Source organism: Neolamprologus multifasciatus, chromosome 4, assembly GCF_963576455.1.
Source record: "Neolamprologus multifasciatus chromosome 4, fNeoMul1.2, whole genome shotgun sequence".
Taxonomy (NCBI): Eukaryota; Metazoa; Chordata; class Actinopteri; order Cichliformes; family Cichlidae; genus Neolamprologus; species Neolamprologus multifasciatus.
The window spans coordinates 31620805-31643797 of NC_140442.1; the positions used below are offsets into that span (position 1 = coordinate 31620805).

The window sequence follows — 22993 nt, forward strand, 5'->3', positions numbered from 1 at the left end:
AATTATTAGACACTCAAGCAATGGCACTGGATTTGCCACTGACATCAGGTGAACTCCAGGAAGCCCTGATAAGTATGCCCTATAACAAGGCTCCAGGTCCAGACGGCTTTCCTGCAGAATTCTATAAAGAATTCTGGACGATTCTAGCACCAGTTTTTTACAGAACGTTGTTAGAAATCAAAGAAAAGGGCAGACTTCCATCAAATATGAATTCTGCAAACATTAATCTCCTGCCAAAAACCAGGCAAAGAACCTGTGTTTCCCTCAAGCTATCATCCAATATCCCTTATAAATGTAGACCTTAAAATAATCTGCAAAGCTCTCTCAAAGAGACTGCAGAAAATAACCCCCCTCTTAATTCATCCTGACCAAACTGGTTTCATAAAAGGTAGGCACTCATCAACAAATACACATAGATTACTTAATTTGATAGACTACTCATACAGTAAAAACATCGAAATTACAATATTTTCTTTAGATGCAGAAAAAGCGTTTGACAGAGTTAACTGGAAATTTCTATTTGCAACTTTACACAAATTTGGTTTTGGATCGTCTTTCATTAACTGGTTAAAAATATTATATAATTCCCCAACAGCTTGTGTAAAAACAAATGACCAAACATCCTCCAGCTTCTGCCTCCTGAGGGGCACCAGGCAGGGATGCCCACTCTCCCTTCACTGTTTGCAATTTTTATCGAACCACTAGCAGCAACAATTAGACAGAATTCAGTAATTAAGGGCATAAAATGTAAGAACGTAGAACATAAAATCAGCCTTTATGCGGATGATGTGTTACTTTTTCTCCAAAACTCACAAACCAATCTCTCTGGGGTAATTGCATTGATAAACTCTTTTGCAAGTATATCAGATTACTCAATTAACTGGTTAAAATCTACAGTCCTTCCGATTAATTGCTCCTTCCATAATTCTTCTTCTACACCACTGCAATCGGGTATTAATGTTTCTCCCAAGCTTGCAGATCTAACTAAATTAAACCATATCCCACTTTTAAAGAAAGTAGAAGGTGATCTGGCTAGATGGAAATGTCTACCCATATCACTCATGGGAAGGGTTGCCGCTATAAAAATTATGGTCTTACCAAAAATAAATTATTTATTCTCAATGATCCCAACTAAACCGCCACAAGATTGGTTCAAATCTCTAGATTCATATATGTCCAAATTCCTTTGGAAAAATAAGCCCCCACGTATAAGCTTAAAAACACTACAAAAGACCAAGGATAAAGGAGGATTAGAACTACCTAACTTTCAGCACTACTTCTTAGCCAACAGGCTTCAGTTTATCTCAGAATGGCTAAAACATACCCTCTTAGATGAACCTTGGCTAGATGTAGAACAAGCACTTTGCAATAATCTAGAGATTTCAGATCTACCATTTATCAGCTCAAACATCCAACGACATGAATGCTTCAAAAGCGTCAACATCAGCTCTTCTCTGACAGCATGGTGGGAGTTTCTAAAATTGAGTCTTCATTAATCCCTTGCAAATGCAAACGCACCTATCTGGAACAACCCTGACATATTACAAAACAATACTATGATCAACTTTCCAGATTGGAGTGGTAAAGGAATCAAATACTTAGAACATATACTAGAAGGAACAGAATTTCTTTTATTTGACAGACTAGTTACACAATATGGGATCAACAAGAAAGGATTTTTAGAATATCAACAAATTAAATCCATAGTAAAAAATAAATTTAAACCCGGTCAAGTTGAACTACAAACACCATCAAGTGTGGTACAATTTCTTACTCTTAAAACCCCCAAATTACTATCCAAAATATACAGAATGCTTTCTAAAACGGACGAATCAATATCACTTCCTATTGCAAAATGGGAAGCGGATTTATCAGTTAACTTGGACCAAAACGTCTAGTCTCAGATATGTTTAAAAACCTTTCATTTAATTAGAAATCCCAGTCTTCAATTAATTCAATACAAAATACTACATAGAGTGCACTATACAGGTCATCGGATGTTCAAGATGGGCTTTATGTCTACCAACAATGCGATCGTGGCTCAAGAGTTGGGAGTTCGCCTTGTGATCAGAAGGTTGCCGGTTCGAGCCCCGGCTTGGACAGTCTCGATCGATGTGTCCTTGGGCAAGACACTTCACCCGTTGCCTACTGGTGGTGGTCAGAGGGCCCGGTGGCGCCAGTGTCCGGCAGCCTCGCCTCTGTCAGTGCGCCCCAGGGTGGCTGTGGCTACAATGTAGCTGCCATCACCAGTGTGTGGATGTGTGTGTGAATGGGTGAATGACTGGATGTGTAAAGCGCTTTGGGGTCCTTAGGGACTAGAAAAGCGCTATACAAATACAGGCCATTTACCATTTACCAACAACTGCTCACACCGTCAAACCAATACACCGGACAATTATATCCACCCTCTTTGGTTCTGTCCACCAGTTCAGAAGTTTTGGCGCAAGATATGTGAAGACTTATCGAAGCGTCTGAAATGTAACATTCCAACTTCCCCTTTAATGTGTTTGTTGGGCAGCTTAGATAGTGTCACTACAGAAAAGAATATAGCCCATATGGTTTTCACTGCCCTATGCATAGCCAAGAAAACAGTCCTCATGAACTGGAAAAATAAAAATAATCTCAATTCTAACCAATATAGAAATTATTATCTATTAGATCACATTAGTCTTTATACAGCCTCTGCCACCACATCAGATCAATTGCTCTGGGCTCCTTTGATCAGCTCCATCACCTAGTGGGGGTGGGGGGTCATAGTTTGGTCCCACCTTCGCTGTTATGATTGGTGTGGGGGTAGGGACAGGCTTGGGGCGTCGGGGGATTCCCCAGGAGCATCTTCCTTGGAGGGCTCAACCCAGGGTTGCAGTCATGGCCTGTTAAGGGCTGTGTTGGCTCTTAGGTGATGGTTTCCTCATGGCTGCGTGCAGCGGGGCTAGGGGATGGTCTGTGCTGACGTACGTGGGTTACTGACCTGGTAGCCTGGTTGCCCCTGGGTGGATCCGGGGCGGGTGTGGGGTTCTGGGGGTGCACCGTCTCTGGGCTGGGGCCCTGGCTGGGCCTTGGGGGCTTGCGTCCTGGTTGGTGTGTTGCTGGGGTTGTGGGCGGGTGGGTGTATGGGGGCCCAGCCCTGGCACAGGGTGCCGCCAGTGCATCGAGCCACCTGGGGGGCTCTTCAACTGGTGGGGGAGGCTGTTACATCTTGCAGGAGGTCTCCTCTCTCCAGGAACTCACTCTGCAGGAGGGGGAGATATAGGAGAGGTGGAGGAAGAACTCAACCTGGGTGTCTATTGTCGTGTGTTGTCTGGAAGATGAGTGGATGACGGGGTGGGTGCAGTTTTCTCTGTGGTGGGGTCAGGTGGACTGTCCCGGGCTCTGTGGGGCCGGGTGGCGCTGCTGAACTGGGCCCCGGTCTGGATGTGCCTGGGCCCCCTTGCCCTGGTGGGTTGCAGGGTATGGGGGTGCCTACTGGGGTCAGCGGGGGAGCTGGCCCCAGGGAGGGGCCACTTGCCCCACTTGCCCCTCCCTTCCTTCCCTCCCTATTACATTGAGGCCCATCAGGAGGGGCTATGCACTTACCTGCTGCTTTCTGGCAGGTAGCTCCATGCCCTCCTGGCTTTTAAATGCACCTTAGAACACACATGCATCAACACTACATATGAGTGGGCGGAGGGAGGTTTGGAGTCTTCACACACCCCCATTCTCTGTTGCCTGTTGGGGTGGGGGGGCTGGGAGGAGGAGTTGGCCGTCCGATTGGGTCTGGAATGTGGTGCCTCCCTGCTGCTGCGGAGTCAGGGCGGTCTGCTTCTCTCCACCCCAGGGAAAAGGGTAACACCACCTGGGTCTGGGTGCAGTTTCACCCTCCAGGGGCAAGGGTACCTAGACCTGCGGTATAGAGTACGCTTGGGGGGTGTGATTGTGTGTACAGGTTCTATTTATGTCTGTCTCTATGTTGGGTGAGTGCTGAGTAATTGCATATGAGAGCATGAGGGTGGGAATGGATGTTTGTATCTGTGTGTGGCTGTATGTCTGTGTCTATATGTCAGGTCGGGTATCAGACGCCACCTCTCTGGGGACATCTCAGGCCCTCCAAGGTATGGAGGCCTATCTACCCCCACCACTCCTCCTGCCGGTGGCAGACGTCCACCCTGCATTGGTGGTTCTTTGTGTCCGCCGATGGGCGTCCAGGTACCCACCGGCTCACTCCTGGTGGCTGCTTGTCGGGGCCTGGAGCCTGGGGCTCGCTCGAGCCCCTTCGGGGGTGGGGTGCCCTCGGCCTCTCGGCCTGGGGCTCAGTCACTCTGGCACAGCTGGCTGCCGGCGGAGCTCACGGGCACGTCACTGTAACCCCCCTGGCTTCTGCTGCTGAGTGACCCCTCATCTGGGACTCTCCTCAGCTCTTTCTGGGATAGTGGCGCAGCTGCCCCTCTGTTGGTCTTCCTTGGTCTCTTGTGTTCTGAGGGCCTCTGGATGTCTGGAGTTTGGATCTCCTCCATACCTGCTTCATGCCCTGGAGGACGGGGCAGTGGCCCCCCCACACCCTCTAGCAGATCATTACATGAAGGAACCTTTTAAAAACAAGCGCGCCCATGCTCACAGGTGTTCACACGGGTGATCACACACACAAACTACAACTCTTACGTGCTGCACAATAATGTTTAATATTTAGTATTTACTGTTATATTCAGATAGATCATCGCGATGATGTTGTTTATTATATTGCTCTCTTTTTTTGCTTGTTTTCTCTTTTTTCTTTCTCAAGAGGTGATCCAGGTGATTGATCTATGTATTTTTTTGTCTGTTTGTTTTGTTGGTTTTTGTTTTTTGCCCTTTATCATTGTTTTTTCTTCCCCTCATTCTTTCTACCTTTTCTTTTCTGCAGTCAAGTCTGTCCCATGTTTAGTGAAAATAAAATAAAATAAACAATAAAAGAAAAAAAAAAGGTGAATCACATGGACCAATACGGCAAGGCTGGGATGGTCTGTTTGGTAAAGCAAATCCATTGGGCATCTTTCTTTGCCTTTTGGCAATAATTCTGATGGCAAAAGAACCAAACGGGACAGGCGAAGAAAATAAACAAAAAAAAAACAACCCAACAAAATATCATCTTTACCTTTCCCTTAAAGAGATATTTTGAACTTCTAGTGTTCTCCTTTATAAATGGTAACATTTTAGAAAGAGCAATGTAGAATTGAAAATCATGTGTTATAACTGTGTTCCACTTTTAACACAAATACTTTGTCAGCTTCACACGCAGAAGCACAGAGAACATGCTAGTGAGGTCAGTCAGCAAGTTGGCCCAAGGAAAGAATACTTGTGCATGATGTACATTTACGTAGACTAAGTAATAGAAGTTTGTCAAAAATCTCCAAGTTAATCTCTTTTGATTAGGCAGACCATTCCAAAGTTTAGGTGCCATAAAGCAGTAAAGACGCCCGTCTGGTCTAGTGAGCAGGTTGTTGTCCAAGGATATCAAGATTTGTTAAGAGTAAATTCAAATGAATGATTTACATCTGTTAACAGGTATCTGCAAGAATTCAGCTGGGATGAAACAAAGACATATACATTATTGTAAAACAATAATTTCATCCTTGAATTACAGAAACAGGAGGACATGTGAGCTTTTGAATCATGAGATGTAGTTAGTGAGTCTCCTGAATCCCAAATGACTGTATGTTGGTTGAGGTGTGTTTGAAACATGCAGAGAGCAGGATGGGCTAGTTTACATGTGCCATGAACATGTCATGTTCAGTGTTCAAGAAAAGGAAAGGGGGAAAAACACTCAATTGAATTACTGTGATTTTAAAACCCAAATGAAAGCACACCAAATGACTTTAACAACACAGATTTGAAACAAAGAAAGCAGAGATGAACCAGTGTATAAGTTCAATTACCTGTAGTGTTATTTTAAACAATTCCTAGATTATGTGAAAAGTGGTCAAGGGAAACAGGCAGTGCTTGTGAATGAAGCGACAGAGGACAACCACAATCCAAAGTAACTGCAAGTATTTATTTCTGATTTTCATGGAATTTGCTGGGGCTGCAAAGTAGCCTAAAATGTATTAAATTATTAGATATGTACTTTAAACTTTCATGCATGCAGTGGAGAAATAAAAGTACATTTACAACCTGTAGCTAAGTTTTCTATTTAGCTAGCTTGTGTCTACATTTGACATTTTACTTCACATGTCATATGTGAATAGAATTTTCAAAGCACCACAATGTCAAACTGAGCTTGAAATGGCCACCTGTCTACAAACAGCACAGGTGTGACGATGCGTGAATTTAAAAAAAATGTAGCAGACTTTTATTTCTTCCCCTGACTGTCCGATGATTGAAGCAGAGCAAAACAGAGTGAAATGAGGATAAAACACAAAGTTTCTTCATACTTACCATAATGCATTATCTTGCACCATGAAGATTTATTTCATATTGAAGACAGATGAATCGCAGGAAATGGAAAACAAGCTGTTATCTGCAGCTGCTTACAATAACCTGTGCATGTCAGTGTGCTGCTATTTCACCATTTTCATTATCATTAAAGCTGCAGTAATTGTTTTGTTTTTTTGTTTGTTTGTTTGTTTACTTGTGATCTGCCCAGTGGTATTTGATACTGAATCATGTGAATCAAATCCTGCATTCAATTCCATTTATGAAAAAGAAGATGAACCAATATATTATATGATGTTACCAGACACAAAAAAGAGCCACAAAATGCAGATCAATAAAGACCGAAAGCTGCTGTTATTAAAGGAAGCAAACAGAAAGTACAAACAAAAAATAAAATCAAATGATTTTGATCAAAAAGTCTTACCTGTTGGGCTATCTACTCCACTGAATGCTGAGTCTCCACCTCCCCCCACTGTGGCCTTAACAGGTACAGAGCCAGTGCCAGTTGTAGTACTGTTTGTGTACTTCTTGTTGCCACTATACTCAGTGCTGCTCTCGTCGTCCTGCACTGTGGTAGCTCCCGATTGGATGCCAGAGTCTGTGGCATAGTAAGTCTGCTGCCACTCTGCCACCTTCACCACACTGTCTGCCTCACTCACTGCAGAAAACAACACACGTCTACTGCAACCATTAATATCTACGGCAACTATTGTAAAGTGGTACATTGGTTGCACACCTGCAGCTAATGAAAGTCTGGACCTAGCGGTTAACCTCAGAGCAAGCCTTTCCTTATAGTAATTTCTCACAGACTTAACAAAATAAAACAAAAAATGTTTTATAGAGTTTTTTGTTTTTGTTGTCGTTGTTTATGATGCACACAGGTCTGACTTTCAAGGGTTTTTAGAAGCTGGTATAGCTAATATTACCTACTTTACTCCAACATTTTTCTCATGCCATTACCAGCACATGCAACTTTTTGTACCACAATCTGCATTTTTACTCAACAAGGAAGTTTGCGTTTAGGACTTTCTGAAAAGTTGAAAAAGTAAACAGTTTTAAGAATGCAAAGTATACAACCAGACGAATCGGTAGTTAAATGGCTTAAACAATTGTCTAGCAAAACTTTCCTCTGTAGGCTATAACTAGTTAGTATGTTTTCAAACATTGCTTCAGAAAAAAAAGTCTTGTTTCTGGCAGAATAACCCAGTCGCTGCATTCTTCCATTTCTATTGGGCACAGCCTGAGCTTGTGGGCTGCTGGCCATAGAGCCTGGGTGTGGACTCAGGTCAAACTGCACTAAGACTCTTTAGTGAGTAGCCTCACACAGCTCACTGAATGGTCTAACTGCATGTAGTGCTGCTAATTCTACCATTTTTGGAATAGTACTATTACTAAACTACTACCAATTCTTCAAATCTTTCTGTGACAAGTACAAACTTTTATTGGTAGTATTACCTTTAACCCTCTCAAGCTCAAATTAAACTTTTTGTTGCTAATGCACAACCAAGTCCTGCAGTGGTACTTCTGAGTAAAAAAAATATGTATGTGGGGTAATCAGGTTGTTAGTTTTTAACTGTTGCAAATCGGCAACGCCTGCCTTGAGAGGGTTAAAGATACTGGTGTTATTGCTAGAGTATATACTACTTCTAATGCAATTACCACATCTCATTATAACTTCTACGTTTCCTGCTAGGATTAAACACTGGACTTCATACTAAATGCTACCACTCAGTACTACCACTAGTGTTCCTTCTACTACTGCTACTTATTCAGCAACTAATGCCAGTGCTGCTACTTCCTCTGCTGTTGAAAATACTGCTATTTGCACTAAACTACTAAAATGATTCTGGTATTGCTACCATTACAGCTACCATTAATGCTTGTTTTGTAAGTACTGTAACTATGATTTTTGCTGCTGGTAGTCCTAATAATTCCACGTTTTTTACTAAAGAAGTGGCATTCATTTATAGATAAATGAATGACAAAAGCAGCAATATACTGCTTGTACTATTACAAGACTACTACTACTAATCACTGCTACTATGAATATACCTACCTGTACCTGTATACCAGCTAGTCCGAATAATAAGTGCAGTGCTCATATTGCTACTTGTAGTGCACCTATTTTTTACTATATCAACTACTACGACTAGTGCTGCTTCTGTTAATTATCCCTGCTGCTTGTGTCAGATACTACTCCTATTTCAACTCATGTTGCTACTGCTTTTACTTTTTTTCTTCTAATGATGCAGATACTGCTTCCAAGAACCACCTGTTTTCCTCCCACAGCTATTACTACCACAATGAATTTAGGCCAGAGCTGGGTGCTATGGTGACAGAATACTTACTTTGCATGGACATCATCTCCATCCACTGGTACTGCTGCTTTCACTGACCTCTCACCTGCAGGAGAATACAGGAATCATTAGGTCTGAAAAAAGATTCAAGATTAATCCTCTAGTCCGACTAGCCTGGGCAGTCACAAGTGACCCCTTGTACCCCACCCACCACCAGCCCTCTGGTCAGCGCCTCACATCAATCAGGTCCTACACTTCAGTCTCACAAACAGCTTATTCCCCTGGGCCATTCGGACAGTAAACAAACATCCACCAACCTCCCCACATCCCACCCATTCACACCCAACCAACTTATCGAGCCACAGTCTGCTTCCAAGCACTTTACAACTTCTTCTGTATTGTGTGCCTTTCTATTGTTGTTGCATATATTTCTCTTGTTTTGTATATATTCCGTGTGATTCTATGTATTTCTCCTGTTTGCCATTCATTCCTGTTGTGTCCTATTTATATTTTATTCTGGCAAAGTTGGTGTGAGGCACCTACAATTTTGTTGTGCATGTACAGTAACAATGATCATATTGGTTACAGCATAACTCTGAAGATGATGATGGCCCAGATTTATAAGGGGCATATCCAGTCTCAGAGGCATCTTCACACAGACTGCACCTGGGGTCTTTCCTGGTGTGATAGACCTCAACCTCGAAGGATCTTGTGCTCAGAGCTTGCTCCTGTGCTACCATGATTAGTGCCTCTTTGCTGTCTTTCAGGGTATCAGCCACTTTCTCTGTCTGCCGGTGGTACATGTCATGAAGGGCCCTGTCCTTGCATGATGGTTCCTCCTCTTGCTCCACCTTCTTCAGTCTCTGGTTTCTACTTCATTAGGTAATCACTAAGCACTTTCGGCTGACTGTGGCCATATTTCTGATGTACCCATGGATGTTTGTTGTCCCATCCTGGACAGTGGTTCTGACGCTCACTAGACCTTGGCCTCGTACCTTTCGCTTAGTGTACAGTTTCAGGGTCGATTTGGGGTTGATCCCTCTATGCATGGTGATGACCTTCCTTGGCTTGATGCCAATGGCTTTAATCTCCTCCTTATCCCAGTTTATAATCCCACCAGCATACATGATAACCAGCAGGGAGTAAGTGGTGATAGCCCAGATCTTATTCTTTCTGTTCAGATGACTCCTCAGGACTTGCCTGACCCTCTGCAGGTATATGGTCGTCACAGCTTTCCTAGCACCCAAGTGGATTCTAAGCAAATGGGAACCAATGTACTTGTATTATGTATGTACCAATGTATTTGTAGGTAATTGCAGCCATCCTCAGTGTCTGCAATGTTGCATTCTGCTAGCGCGATCCCCTCAGTTCTGACAGTCTTCCCTCTCTTTGTTACCACCCAACTACATTTCTACTACTACAGCTTGATGTCATCCAAGTAGAGGAGGTGGCTGATAATTGTGTCATTCCGTGATCTGTATCCATAGTCAGTCATGTCAGTGATCTCACTGTGGGGGGTTCAGGCGTATGCAGACCAGCAGTGGAGACAGGGTAACTCCTTGGTAGATCCCGCACTTAAAAGTGACTTGTGCAATTGGCTTGAAGTTGGCCTCTATTGTTGTTCACCAATTCCCCATTGAGTTCCTAATGAGTTCCTCATTAGGAACATTCCTCATGAGGTTCTAGGCATTCCAGGATCCATGTGTGGGGGCATTGAGTCATAGGCTTTCTTGTAGTCAATTGTAGGGATTATGCATAATGCTGCATTTACATTTTCTAGCAGACCTTCAGATGGTACTTGATGCAGTCTTGGTAATTGGCCACAGAAGGTCCAGGTTTCCAGCTTCACCATGATCCTATCTTTCAGGTCAGCCGCTACTAGTTGCTTCACCATCAGTCTGGGTGTTGAGTATCAAACATTTCATAGGTCCAGAACTTTCTTTTCATGTAACCCCTTCTGCTGGGATATTTGCACTGTAGCAATCCATTAGCGCCTTGTTTTCATCTCTTGCCCACTTATGCCTGCTTGTTCCGGTAACTGACTTCTCATCAGTGTGTCCTCAACACCTGATGCAGACCTTCTTATGCTGAGCAACATCCGAGCTTATATGACCTCCTGTCTGAGGTAGGCTTGGTTGGCATGGGGGGGGGACTAGCCTTAGGACCTGGATACAGATGCCCTAGTCGAGAGTCAACCTCCCGACGATACTGTCTCAGAGACTCCAGCAGTAACACACATACACACAGATACACGACCAATCAAAAGTTTGGACACACCTTCACCTTTAATGTTTTTTCTTTATTTTCATGACTGTTTACATTGTAAATTCTCACTGAAGGCATCACAACTATGAATGAACAGTATGCAGTAAAAGAAAAAAGTGTGAAATAAAAAAGTTTCACAATGTTAGCTCAAAATACAGAGAGTGTCCTCAGTGGCCAGAAGAGAGAAGGATGCCACACCGAGGATGTGGACAAGTGGGTGAAGAGTTTGTCTCACAGACAGCTTACCAAAACAGAGAAAAACATCCTTGCAAAAGGATTGAATTTTGCTGTGACACTGAGGCAAATCCCTCTAGTGGAACTGATCACAGCCACCGAAACTGTATTTTGATACAACAGCATTGCAGACGTGGAAACAGAGCAACTATGGATGAAAGTTTCAGCCTGTCTCAGCAATGCAAAGCCCCCAGCATCCAACATCAGCATGGAGAAGAGGAAGGCAATCCCATCAGTTAGTCATGACAACAACATCATTATCCTTCCAGCAGGCAAGGGTAGGTGCTCTGTGTCGCTAAACCAAAAAGGCTATGATGAAAAAACTTTGTCACTGCTCAGTGACAAAAATACTTATGAGCCCCTGAAACGAGACCCAGGAAGTGGTTACAGGAAGACGGTGATAGATTGCCTGAAGCAGTTAGAACAAGACAATGCTATTGACCGGACCTCATACCACAGGCTATACCCAGGGGAATCTATACCAAGTTTGTATGGTTTACCAAAGAACATAAACAGAGTGCACCTTTAAGACCAATTGTCTATATAATCAACTCACTGCATTCAGAACACCTTGGATTGTGTTGAGAAGGTGAGCGATGTCATTATGGAGGCAGATGAAGCCATGGTCTTGTACGATGTTACATCTCTCTTCACTCATGTTCCAGTCACTGAAGTGTTGGAGGTAGTTCGTAAGAGATTACAGGATGACCCCAACCTCAGCAACAAGACCACTATCAGCACCGACCAAGTGTGTTTGAACTGTGTCTTAATTCCACCTATTTCACATACAAGGGTCAGTATTACAGGGAGAAACATGGGAGTGCCATGGGTTCTCCAGTTTCACCCATTGTGGCCAATTTGTACATGGAAGAAGTGGAAAAGAGGGCTTTGTTATCCTATCCTGGAACACCACCAAGTCATTGGTTCAGGTATGTGGATGACACCTGCGTGAAAATTTAATCTCAGGACGTACCACAATTCACAGATCACATTAACTTGGTGGACCAACACATCAAATTCACCAGGGAGGATATGAAAAGTGGCAGGTTAGCCTTCTTAGACTATGAGATTTCCATCAGTAATGGGGGACATCTAAAAGCTGATGTGTACCGTAAACCTACGCATACGGATCAGTATTTAAGGTTTGACTCTCATCATCCACTGGATGGTGGTTTGATCCCCTTCTGCTCCGGTCTGCAGGCCAAATATCTTTGGTCAAGATATTAAACCTACAACTTGCTCTAACCTTTTTCAGTGCTGTGAGTGAATGTTAGTTAGATCTGTACATAGAAAGAGACTAAAAATCTATTTAATTCAACAAATGAACAGCCTTAAAGTAAATTTAAAAATCTACACAAAGGGAGGTGTTTGGAAAAGAAATAGGGAACTTTTACATTATTCCTACATGAAGGGTAGGAATAATAGAGTGACTACATCTGAGTGACGTCTTGACAGCTTAAATGGCACAATGTTCTGTTTCAGTAATGGCCATTTAACGTGTGGGTGTGTGCAACAGTAGATGTGTTCTCTGCATGTGGGTGTGGCACGGTACATGAGTCTTATGCATGTGAATGTGTGAGGAGAAATGTTTCCTGTTAAAACAAAATGTGGGTTTTTTGATGTGCTGAAAAGCTTTTTGAGAAAAGACAGAATGAAAAAAAAATCATCACACACTCCCTCTCCATTTTACTGTACTCTCCAAATGAGACTGGACACTAGACACCTTTGTTTTGGATTAAAATGAGACTCCTAAACCATTTAACATTCATTTAAAATTTTGGGGGTCCCATCAAATTGAACCTTCTTGTACATAAATGCATGTACAATATGTCCTAAAATACACAAAAAATATCTAAATTATTAAAAAAAATTCATAATGTGTTAAACCATTTAAACCATAACTAATCCTTCTTTGTATGCAACAGGTGAAAATAAATATTGATCATTTTCTAAGTAATATTTGTAAAGGTGCTATTGACATGAAATTCTCACCCGATGTCAGTAACGACCCATCCTATACACACATACAAAGGAATCGTACCATAGATGTCAAAATATTAAGTTATTTGTAATCATGAGATATGATACAGGTAAAACGTATTGAACAAATGAAGTAGAGAGGTCCAAGAGGCACAGAGAGTCAAGACACAAGTTGAAATATCAGCGTTTAGAAAGCAATCCTGCCACTTAGTGCAAATTAATATTAGCTAGTTCAGTCCCAGCTGATGGTCTACAAAATGTGTCTCAAGTCCTGGGGAAGATACCAGAGGGAGAGCACCTGGTGGCTAGGCCTTCGTCCATGGGGACTGGCCGGATCATCACGAAGAAGAGACATGGACCCACCCTCCTGTAGGCCTTACCACCCACAGGAGTTCCCATAGGGTCGGCTGCAGTGTGTGCCAGGCGGCGGCCAAGGCCAGAGTCCCTTCGAGTCCCTAGGTGGGGTGCTCGAGGGTGTTCCCCTTGGAGACTCTGTCATCCTTCTGGGAGACTTCAATGCTCATGTGGGTAATGACAGTGATACTTGGAGGGGTGAAATTAGGAAGAATGGCCTGCCTGATCTGTGGGGTGTTCTGTTACTGTGAAAACCACTGTTGGTCCATAACAGACAACATGTTTGAACATAAGGTTATTTACAAGTGCACCAGGACACTCTAGGCTGCAGGTTGATTATTGATTTTGTAATCGTATCATCGGATCTGCAGCAATTTGTTCTGAACACTCAGGTGAAGAGAGGGATGAGCTATCAACTGATCACCACCTGGTGGTGAGTTGGATCAGGTGGTGAGGGAGAATGCTGGATAAACCTGGCACACCTAAATGTATTGTGAGGACACTCTGGGAATGCCTAACAGAGGCCTCCGACCTTTGCCAGAACTTTGACAGCATTCTGAGGGAGACTGGGGACATTAAGTCCGAATGGAGCATATTCAGCACCTCCATTGTGGAAACTGCTGCAATGAGCTGCTGCAATGAGCTGCCTGTCTTGGTGGTAACCCCTGAACCAGACGTTGGACACTTGAGGTGAACAGAGCAATCAGGCTGAAGAAGGAATCCTATCGGGCTTGGTTAACCCTGTGGGACTTCGGAGACAGGCAATGGAGGCCAAGTAGAAAGTGGCTTGGATAGTTGCTTAAGCAAAAACTCAGGTTTAGGGTTAGGGGGTTAGGGATTTCAGTAAGGCCATGGAAAGACTTTTGGACGACCTCAAAGCAATTTTGGCAAACCGTCAGGTAACTTGGGAGGGGAAAGCAATTCTCTACCGCTGCAGTGTATAATGTGGGTCGGACTGACTTGAACCGAGGATATTGTCAGGCTGTGGAAGAAATACATTGAATTAAAAATTTGTCAAATCAATTAAGGAGGTTCAATTATGTATATAGTGTCAAATCACAAGAACAGTTGCCTCAAAGCGCTTTTTATTGCAAGATAAAGACCCTACAATAATACAAAGAAAACCCCAGCAATCATATGATCCTCCATGAGCAAGCATTTTGGTGACAGTGGGAAGGAAAAACTCCCTTAAGAGGATGGAACCTCCAGCACAACCAGGCCCAGGGAGAGGCGGCCATCTGCTGCGACCAGATGTTTTCCATAGAGGAAGCAGAATCTGGGGATGAAGGGGGGGACTCATCCATCACTGGGGGTGAGGTCATTGAGGCAGTTACACAACTTGTTGGTGGCAGAGCCCTGAGGGTAGATGAGGTTCACCTTGATTCCTGAAGGCTGTGGATGTCGAAGTCAGTCTGTTAGTCGTACTTTGGATACAGGAGGAACAACGCAATCTTTATCCCAGTAGTGGAACATTCGACCAGCTCACATGGGAGTTTGCCCAGAGCCTACATGTGTTTCTTGGTCTTGGAGAAGGCATTTGACTGTGTCCCTTGGAGTATTCTGCAGGAGATGCTTCAGGAACCCGTTGCTATGAGCCAATTGGTCTTTATACCACTGGTGCAAGCGCTTGGGCCGCATTGATGCCAATAAGTCGGACTTGTTCCTGGTGGATGTTGGATTCTGCCTGGCTGCCCTTTGTAATGATTCTCCTAATAATTTTTATGGACAGAATTTCTAGGTGTAGTCAAGAGGTTGAGGGCTTCCATTTGGGTAGTCTCAGAATCTTGTCTATGCTTTTTGATGATGAAGTGGTTTCATCTTCTAAAGGCCTGGAGTGTAAAGCAGCGGGAATGAAAATTAGCATCTCCAAGTCTAAGTCCATGGCCCTTAGCTGGAAAAGGATGGAGTGCCCACTCAGGTCAGCAATGAGTTGCTTCCCCCATTCGAGGAGTTTAAGTTTTTTGGGGTCTTATTAACGAGTAAGGGGAGCGGGAGATTGACAGACAGATTGGTGCAGCGGCTGCAGTTTTTCAGACGCTGTGAAAAAACACCTGAGCAATGGTTGTGACTAATTTAGCTATTATCACAAACAAAGGCTTTTGTACAAATTAATAAATACATTTCAGTAAGTGTGTTCAATATTTTGTTTTCCCCGTGTCATGTTTTCGTCAGGAGCCTAAGTAAGTGGAGCTGGTGCTTTGCCTTCTTAAGTCTCAGAAAGTTCAAGTCAAACCATCTCCAGACAGTTCCCGTTTATGTATGTGGGCTGAGGGTCAGATCTGCTTCCCCTGAAGTCCACTATTATTATTTCCTTAGTGTTGAGGACCAAGTTGTTATTACATGATGCTCGTTTTTCCACATTGTCCCTGTATGCAGTATGCAGACTTATCTCCACCTGTGATGAGCCCGACCACTGTTCTGTTGTTTGTGAACTTCACAGTTGAGTTGCTTGGGTAGATCTGGGTGCAGTCATACATGTAGAGAGTGTACTCACTTACACAGGACACATCCCTGTGTAAGCTGTGTACCAACTTGACTTTTGCACAATACAACAAATGGTCCCAAGCCAATTTAGAAGGCAAGAAATTCCACAAATAAACCCTTACAAGGCACACATGTGAAATAGAAACCATTTCCAGTGACTACATCATGAAGCTCATTGAAAAAAGGTTATTTTGAGGAGTCTAAAATATAAGACATCCATCCATCCATTCGCTTCCGCTTATCCTTTTTCAGGGTCGCGGGGGGCGCTGGAGCCTATCCCAGCTGTCATAGGGCGAGAGGCGGGGTACACCCTGGACAGGTCGCCAGTCTGTCGCAGGGCTAACACATAGGGACAGACAACCATTCACACTCACATTCATTCGCACATTCACACCTAGTGACAATTTGGATTATCCAATTAACCTATCCCCACAAGCTGCATGTCTTTGGACGGTGGGAGGAAGCCGGAGTACCCAGAGGGAACCCACGCAAACACGGGGAGAACATGCAAACTCCACACAGAAAGACCCCGGCCTGATGTTGGAATTGAACTCAGGACCTTCTTGCTGTGCGGCAACAGTGCTAACCACCGTGCTACCGTGCTGCCAATATAAGACATATTTAGGGTTATTTATTATTTTTTTCTTTGCTACATAATTCTGCATATCTTGCTTCATGTATTTGATGTATTTAATATGTATCTACAATGTAGAAAGTAGTAAAAATAAAGAAAAACTATTAAAGGAGAAGGTGTGTCCAAACTTTTAACTCGTAATGTATGCATTACTTCTAGCCTTCCTGTCATGTTTGGGTCAAATCTGACCAATTTACAAATTAACAAACTCCTAAATATTGCGTTTTACATCCGATTGCCTCAAGGTGCTATGGCATCCTCTACACCAGCGGTCCCCAACCTTTTTTGCGCCACGGACCGGTTTATGCCCGACAATATTTTCACGCACCGGCCTTTAAGGTGTCGCGGATAAATACAACAAAATGAAACTAGTACTGGTACCAAAAAAAAGACGATTTATTCATAACACACGTGAAAAGACCCAGGAAAACCGAGTTAACAATAAAAACAATAACAAAATGACGCTGAAAACCGATAAAAACCCTGAAAACTATACATTTCACACCTGAGCCTCAACTCTCACGGCCCAGTACCGGTCCGAGGCCCGGGGGTTGGGGGCCGCTGCTCTACACTGTGCACTTGAACATATAACAGTGATTATCGCCTCTTTCATTGAATTTTAAGTGTTTGAATCAACTTTGTTACATCTATGGTGTTCCCGGCATAGGAAATGAATGGGTATCCCACTGAATGGGTCGTTCAGTGGGCTGTCCAGTGAACGGGCCACTGAACAACCCACTGACTGGACCACTGAACAACCCATTGAATGGGCCACTGAATGGGCATCCGAACGACCCATTGAACGACCCCCACTGAACGACCCACTGAATGGGCCACTGAACGACACCCACTGAATGACCCCCACTGAACAATCCATTGAATGGGCCACTGAACAGGTGGGTGGGGCGCCTACCAGTCATGTACAATCCAGGCCCCTAGGTGACAGTTGATGAGCGCCAGGTTCCTTTCAGAGGTCACGTTTTCTTCAAGGTGTACATTCCAAGCAAACCAGGGAAATATGGAATACAGATCTGGGTAGCATGTGATGCCAGAAGCAGCTATGCCTGGAATATGCAGGTATACATGGGGAAACCCAGTACTGGAAAGTCCGAAAAAAAAAAACAGGGCATGTGTGTTGTGCTGGACATGACAACCGGTCTCCAAGGGCACAATATCACACAATAAGGAGCTGCTGAAAAGAAAGCTCACCATGGTAGGGACAGTGAGGAAGAACAAGCCTGAACTTCCCCTGCGCTGCTAACGACCAGAGGAAGAGAGGCACTCTAATCAAAATTTGCTTTCACTGACACACTGTTGTCATATGTTCCTAAGATGAATAGAACTGTCATCCTGATGAGCACGCTACACAAACACGCCACTGTCAGCACCACAGAGAACCCTAAGCACCTTATGATCCAGGACTACAACAAGAACAAAGGAGGCGTTGACTACCTTGATCATAGTGTTTGCATTACTTCCAGCCTTCCTGTCGTGTTCGGGTCAAATCTGACCAACTTACAAATTAACAAACTCTTAAATATTGTGTTTTACATCCGATTGCCTCAAGGTGCTATGGCATCCTCTACACTGTGCACTTGAACATATAACTGTGATTATCACCTCTTTCATTGAATTTTAAGTGTTTTAATCAACTTTGTTACATCGGTGGTGTTCCCGGGTCAAAAGTGATATAGGAAATGAATGGGTATCCCACTGAATGGGTCGTTCAGTGGGCTGTTCATGATGATCCAGGACTACAACAAGAACAAAGGAGGCGTTGACTACCTTGATAAGGTAATGTAAAGTTTCATACATCATGTATTTTATTTTCTTTTTATTTATGTGAATCATAGCATTTGTGTACGACAGACTAAATATTGTTCCTAATCTCTTATTTATTGTTCCTTTTATTGCAGCTTACTGGTACATATACCTGCAAGTGACTGACAGCCCGCTGGCCTGTGGCACTGTTCCACAACATCCTTGATGTGTCTGCTTACATTTGTGGTGTGGACAGCCATCGACCCAACCTGGAATCGGGGAAGAGTTTCAAGAGGAGACTTTTCCTAGCAAAGCTGGGGAAAGCTTTGGTGACTCCTCTTATTCAACGGTGCCAGCACATTCCCCGCACACCAGCCTCTGCCAGTCTGGTTAGGAGTGTGCAAGCCCTAGTCCCAGCTGCTGCTCTCCGCCAACAAGCAAATGGGCAGAAAAGGAAGTGCTGTGAGCTCTGTGGCCCTAGAGACAACAAAACAAGCCTAAGATGCTGCAAATGTGATGCCTATGTTTGCAAGGCCCACCTCATCTGAGTGTCACATGCCACTCATGTGCATGAATACCCACACACACACACACAGCTTCATGTTGAGTTTGGTCTTTAATTTGTTTTTTACATTACAGGTTCATTTTGTAATACATTTTCAGTGCCTATTTGTATTTTTACTGCAGTTATGTTATGTCTAATTCTATGTATTCATGTTAAACACTACTTTGAGACATTGTTCACAGCTAAAGAATGTTGAATAAAAAATTTGGAGGTGAAAAATGTTTTTTATGCTAATTTAATAGCAATTAACAAGGACCTGTCAATTTTGATTGGGAACACTAAAGTAAGGGGGTGGGGGTGCACAAAACCGGAGGGCTAGGCTGTATTTCTGTAATTCACTATTTTTTGGCTGTCCTAAAAACTCAGCGAAAAGCCTTCAGTTGAATGTAGTTGATTGAAACTAGAATGAGAGGCCGGGCCGTCAGCTTTCAGACCCTTCTTCTGTGGAATTAGGTTTGAATTCAGGAGACAGACACCCTTTCTCCTTTTAAGATTATGCCTAAAACCTTCCTTTTTGACAAAGCATATAGTTGGGGCTGCATCAGCTGACCTTAGTTGTGCAGCAATAGGCCTAGGCTGCTGGTTATGGAGGACCAGAAGAGTCACACGCATCAACATAAAGCCTTTTGTGCTTAATAATGAATTGTGAAATAAAATCTGCATTAGTACTCTCCAGTCTCATGGATGAGTGATGAAATGTTACGATGCCTCTGATAACCACTGTGTCAAGTGTCTGGGAAGGGGAAACTGGATTTTTAGGTGGCAGACAAATGGTGGCATAAGCCAATCCTTGAACAGATGGGGTAAAAGCTTTTCTGTAGTCACTTTTCTCACTCACCATATGTTTATACACCTCTCTGCATTGAATCATTACTTATTATTATTCTCTGGCTCTCTTCCACAGCATGTTTTTTGTTCCCAACACCCATCCCCTTGGGGACTGTGTCTGCTTCCAAACCACCACAAAACACACCAAAAATCTGCAAACAAAAACCAACTGAAACATTACCAATAAAAAAATCACAAAGAAAGAACAATGCAGTATCCACATCTGCACCAAAGAGTAACACGGTGGAATGTGGCTCATTAAACATTAGGTCTCTCTCTTCTAAGACCCTGTAAATCCATGAATAATAACTGATCAACAAAAAAATGTACCGTGCTATTCAAAAACTTGGTTACAACAGGATGATTATGTTAGTTTAAATGAATCAACCCCCCTGAGTTAGACTAACTGTCAGAATCCTCAAAGCACAGCATTTAATCTATTATTAGACTCAACTGTCTAAATATGACAAGACAAATAATCAAAATATAAAAGAACCTACGCACCACTTTAATCACGCTCTAGATCTTGTTCCGACGAATGGCATAAAATGGAGCATAACAGTATTTCTTGAAAACCCTCTTTTTCTTGCTGAAAGTGTTGTACAGTGCAAAAAAGAAAATGCATAGACAAACAGAAGACCTCATACACCATTCGCTCAAAGGTTTTTAAATTTAAACTTAAATTAATCCGTGTTTAGTAAACAACAACATTGGTACATTTAATGTTAAATATCCTTTAATTTTCAAAACTATACTAAAAATAATGACAGCATCCATCCTCTTCATAAAATTACAAACAGCTAATACATGGAGGTGGAGCATTTTTCTTTTTTCTTTAAATATGCATGTATTAAAGTGACTTTAAAGTGTTTTCTTCAAACAGGACACCTGAAAAACACAAAACTGTAACAATATTTGCACATTTAAGATTATCCAGAGTACATTTAAACTGCAATCATTGCCTTTTGATTGTTGTGCCTCAGTCAAATGCTTAAGATGTGGCTTTCATCCTGGTCTGTTCACCCATGATACAATATCCTTTAATATCCAAATATCCTGTATATGCATACAGTCAGTTATACTTCACTGATGAATCCGAGTGAACATTTGTCATAAAATAACACTGTAGGGTCTTTACCTTACATTATAAAGTGACTTGAGACCAGACTTGTTGACTCTCAGTGGTGCTAAAACTGAACAGCTCTAAAGGTGTTCCTGAAAGTTGGGTTTACTAGAACAAAACAGGTGGATGACCACAGACCTCTCAGCACAAGGATGACAGAACTTTTCCCCCATATAATAAATAAATAAAACACAGAACACAACATTAAAATAGAAATAGATTAAGACAGATTATGATACCAAACGATACCAGATAAAAGAGCATTTACTGGATCTGTTCATCTCCTCTTGCTTTTCAAAGACAATGAATGAAGATGATGACAATGGGATGTACCTGCCACTGCAGGACAAGAGCCTGTGGTAGCTGTAGGACAGAGGAGGAGCTAAACGTGCATGTACGAGACGCTCTGCTTCACTTCTTGTGCTCCAGTTAATGATATTATTCTCACCTCTTGTCATGTGCTTACAGGAATACTGCTGTTAGATGCCAAAAGAAATATAAATGATAAAGTTTGTTTACTTTTGCAGTTATTCTGTGTTTTCATGTGGGCTGTTACATTTTTCACATCACTGAAATGCTAACAGAGTTGTCCGGCTGTGGGATAAATCTCCTGTGGTGTAAATCCCTTTACAGAATTATGGACACACCACATCTTTGTGTGGTGACATCACACAACAAAGACGCAGCTTTTATTACTGGGGCAACAAAAGTTTGGTGAAAAATGTCATTTAGTAATGACTGCTTAAAAACAACAAACCGTGATGCACACACATTATAGGCTTGAAATACTTTATTAAATGCAGCAACATTTGAAAATATGTACAATATTAATAATAACTACAATTAGTAATTATTATTATTTGCAACAGCTAAGTTTTTGGTAAGCCTCTCCTGGAACAGAGGGGTACAAACCTATGTAAAGTAGAAATTTGTTTTTTTAATCTCCAATGTGGAAAGTTAAGGGGGGAGGTGAAACTTGAGTGGCCATCCATTGCTTGTGCGAGGCTTCAAAGCACACTGAGGAATGCCTGGTTGAAGACTGTGGCCTGTGCCATTTCCTCCCTTCGCAGGGCAACTTCCTGCTCCCGTGCCTCATTGAGCGGCAGCTCGATGTGGTGTTCCCACTGATCTTGGTTTAACACATCTGCCATCTGCCTGCATCTCCAAGGGAACACTTGTGAGGTCAGGTTTGGACTTCTTTCTCTATAGTATGAAACCTATCATTGTGTCCTACCAGCGATGAGCCATTTCTGTGTCATGCCAAAAGGTGTAGATGTCGACGCCGTCAACCAGAACTGAATCACAGACAAGGGAGGTCAAGGCTAACGGTGGTGGACATGTAGAAAGCATTTCTGAAACATAAGACATACGTAGCATAAGGACACACACGACATGACATTACAACATAAACGAAAAAATGAACCCGTATTAATACTAGTAGTGTTCATCAGATGTTGCTCATATGGCTTTACAATGACCCCTCAGAAGAGGAAGTTAATGCACAGCTAGCGCAAAACAACATGCAGAGCATGGAGTTTTTATTGCAGCAAGTAGACAATGGCGTTATTAAAAAATGTCCAAGCTTGTTCAAAGTGAACTCAACACGCAACAAGTACTATTATGTTTGAACACACGAAGCACTCACCGTCCTTTACCATAGTTTCTAAAAATGCCGTGTCCGAGTCGAGGCCACTCTGCCTCCTGATGCTCGCCAGTCGGTGCCCGTAAATTGTGTCCATTTGACAATACCACTTCCAATCTATTCGATTTGCCCCACTTCAGCCGTTGTGGTCTCTGATGGCCCCAGTAATTGCTTTTTTTAGTTTTTAAAGTTTCTGGCGGCACTGTGTTACAGTGCACTGGTACCCAACTGGTGGCAGTCTGATGACTTCACATTTTAATACCTGCTTGGAACTGCGCCAGAGTAAAATAATAGTATGACCTAATAGAAAACCCTGAAAGCCATGGCAAACCATGCCGAGTCGATCCAAGTAGGTACTAATGGAAAAGGGGCTGAATAGGAAGAGACGGAGCCCTTACTGAGATGGTGAGTGCAGGTAACGTGAAAGAAAATGTGTTTC

The 22993-nt window shown here is 42.9% G+C and overlaps 1 protein-coding gene across 2 annotated transcripts in view; it reads right to left on the reverse strand.

The window, feature by feature from the left end:
* LOC146520858 (junction plakoglobin a-like) overlaps positions 1 to 22993 on the reverse strand; it is a 96848-nt gene that overhangs the window by 40344 nt on the left and 33511 nt on the right. For both annotated transcript variants that reach the window (XM_085155614.1, XM_085155612.1), the window contains 2 exons: positions 8736 to 8790; positions 6812 to 7045 (listed from right to left, as the gene is read on the reverse strand). In XM_085155614.1, the coding sequence (XP_085011740.1) occupies positions 6812 to 7045; positions 8736 to 8757 (256 nt within the window). In that variant the 5' untranslated portion in view covers positions 8758 to 8790. The remainder of the gene's footprint in view (positions 1 to 6811; positions 7046 to 8735; positions 8791 to 22993) is intronic.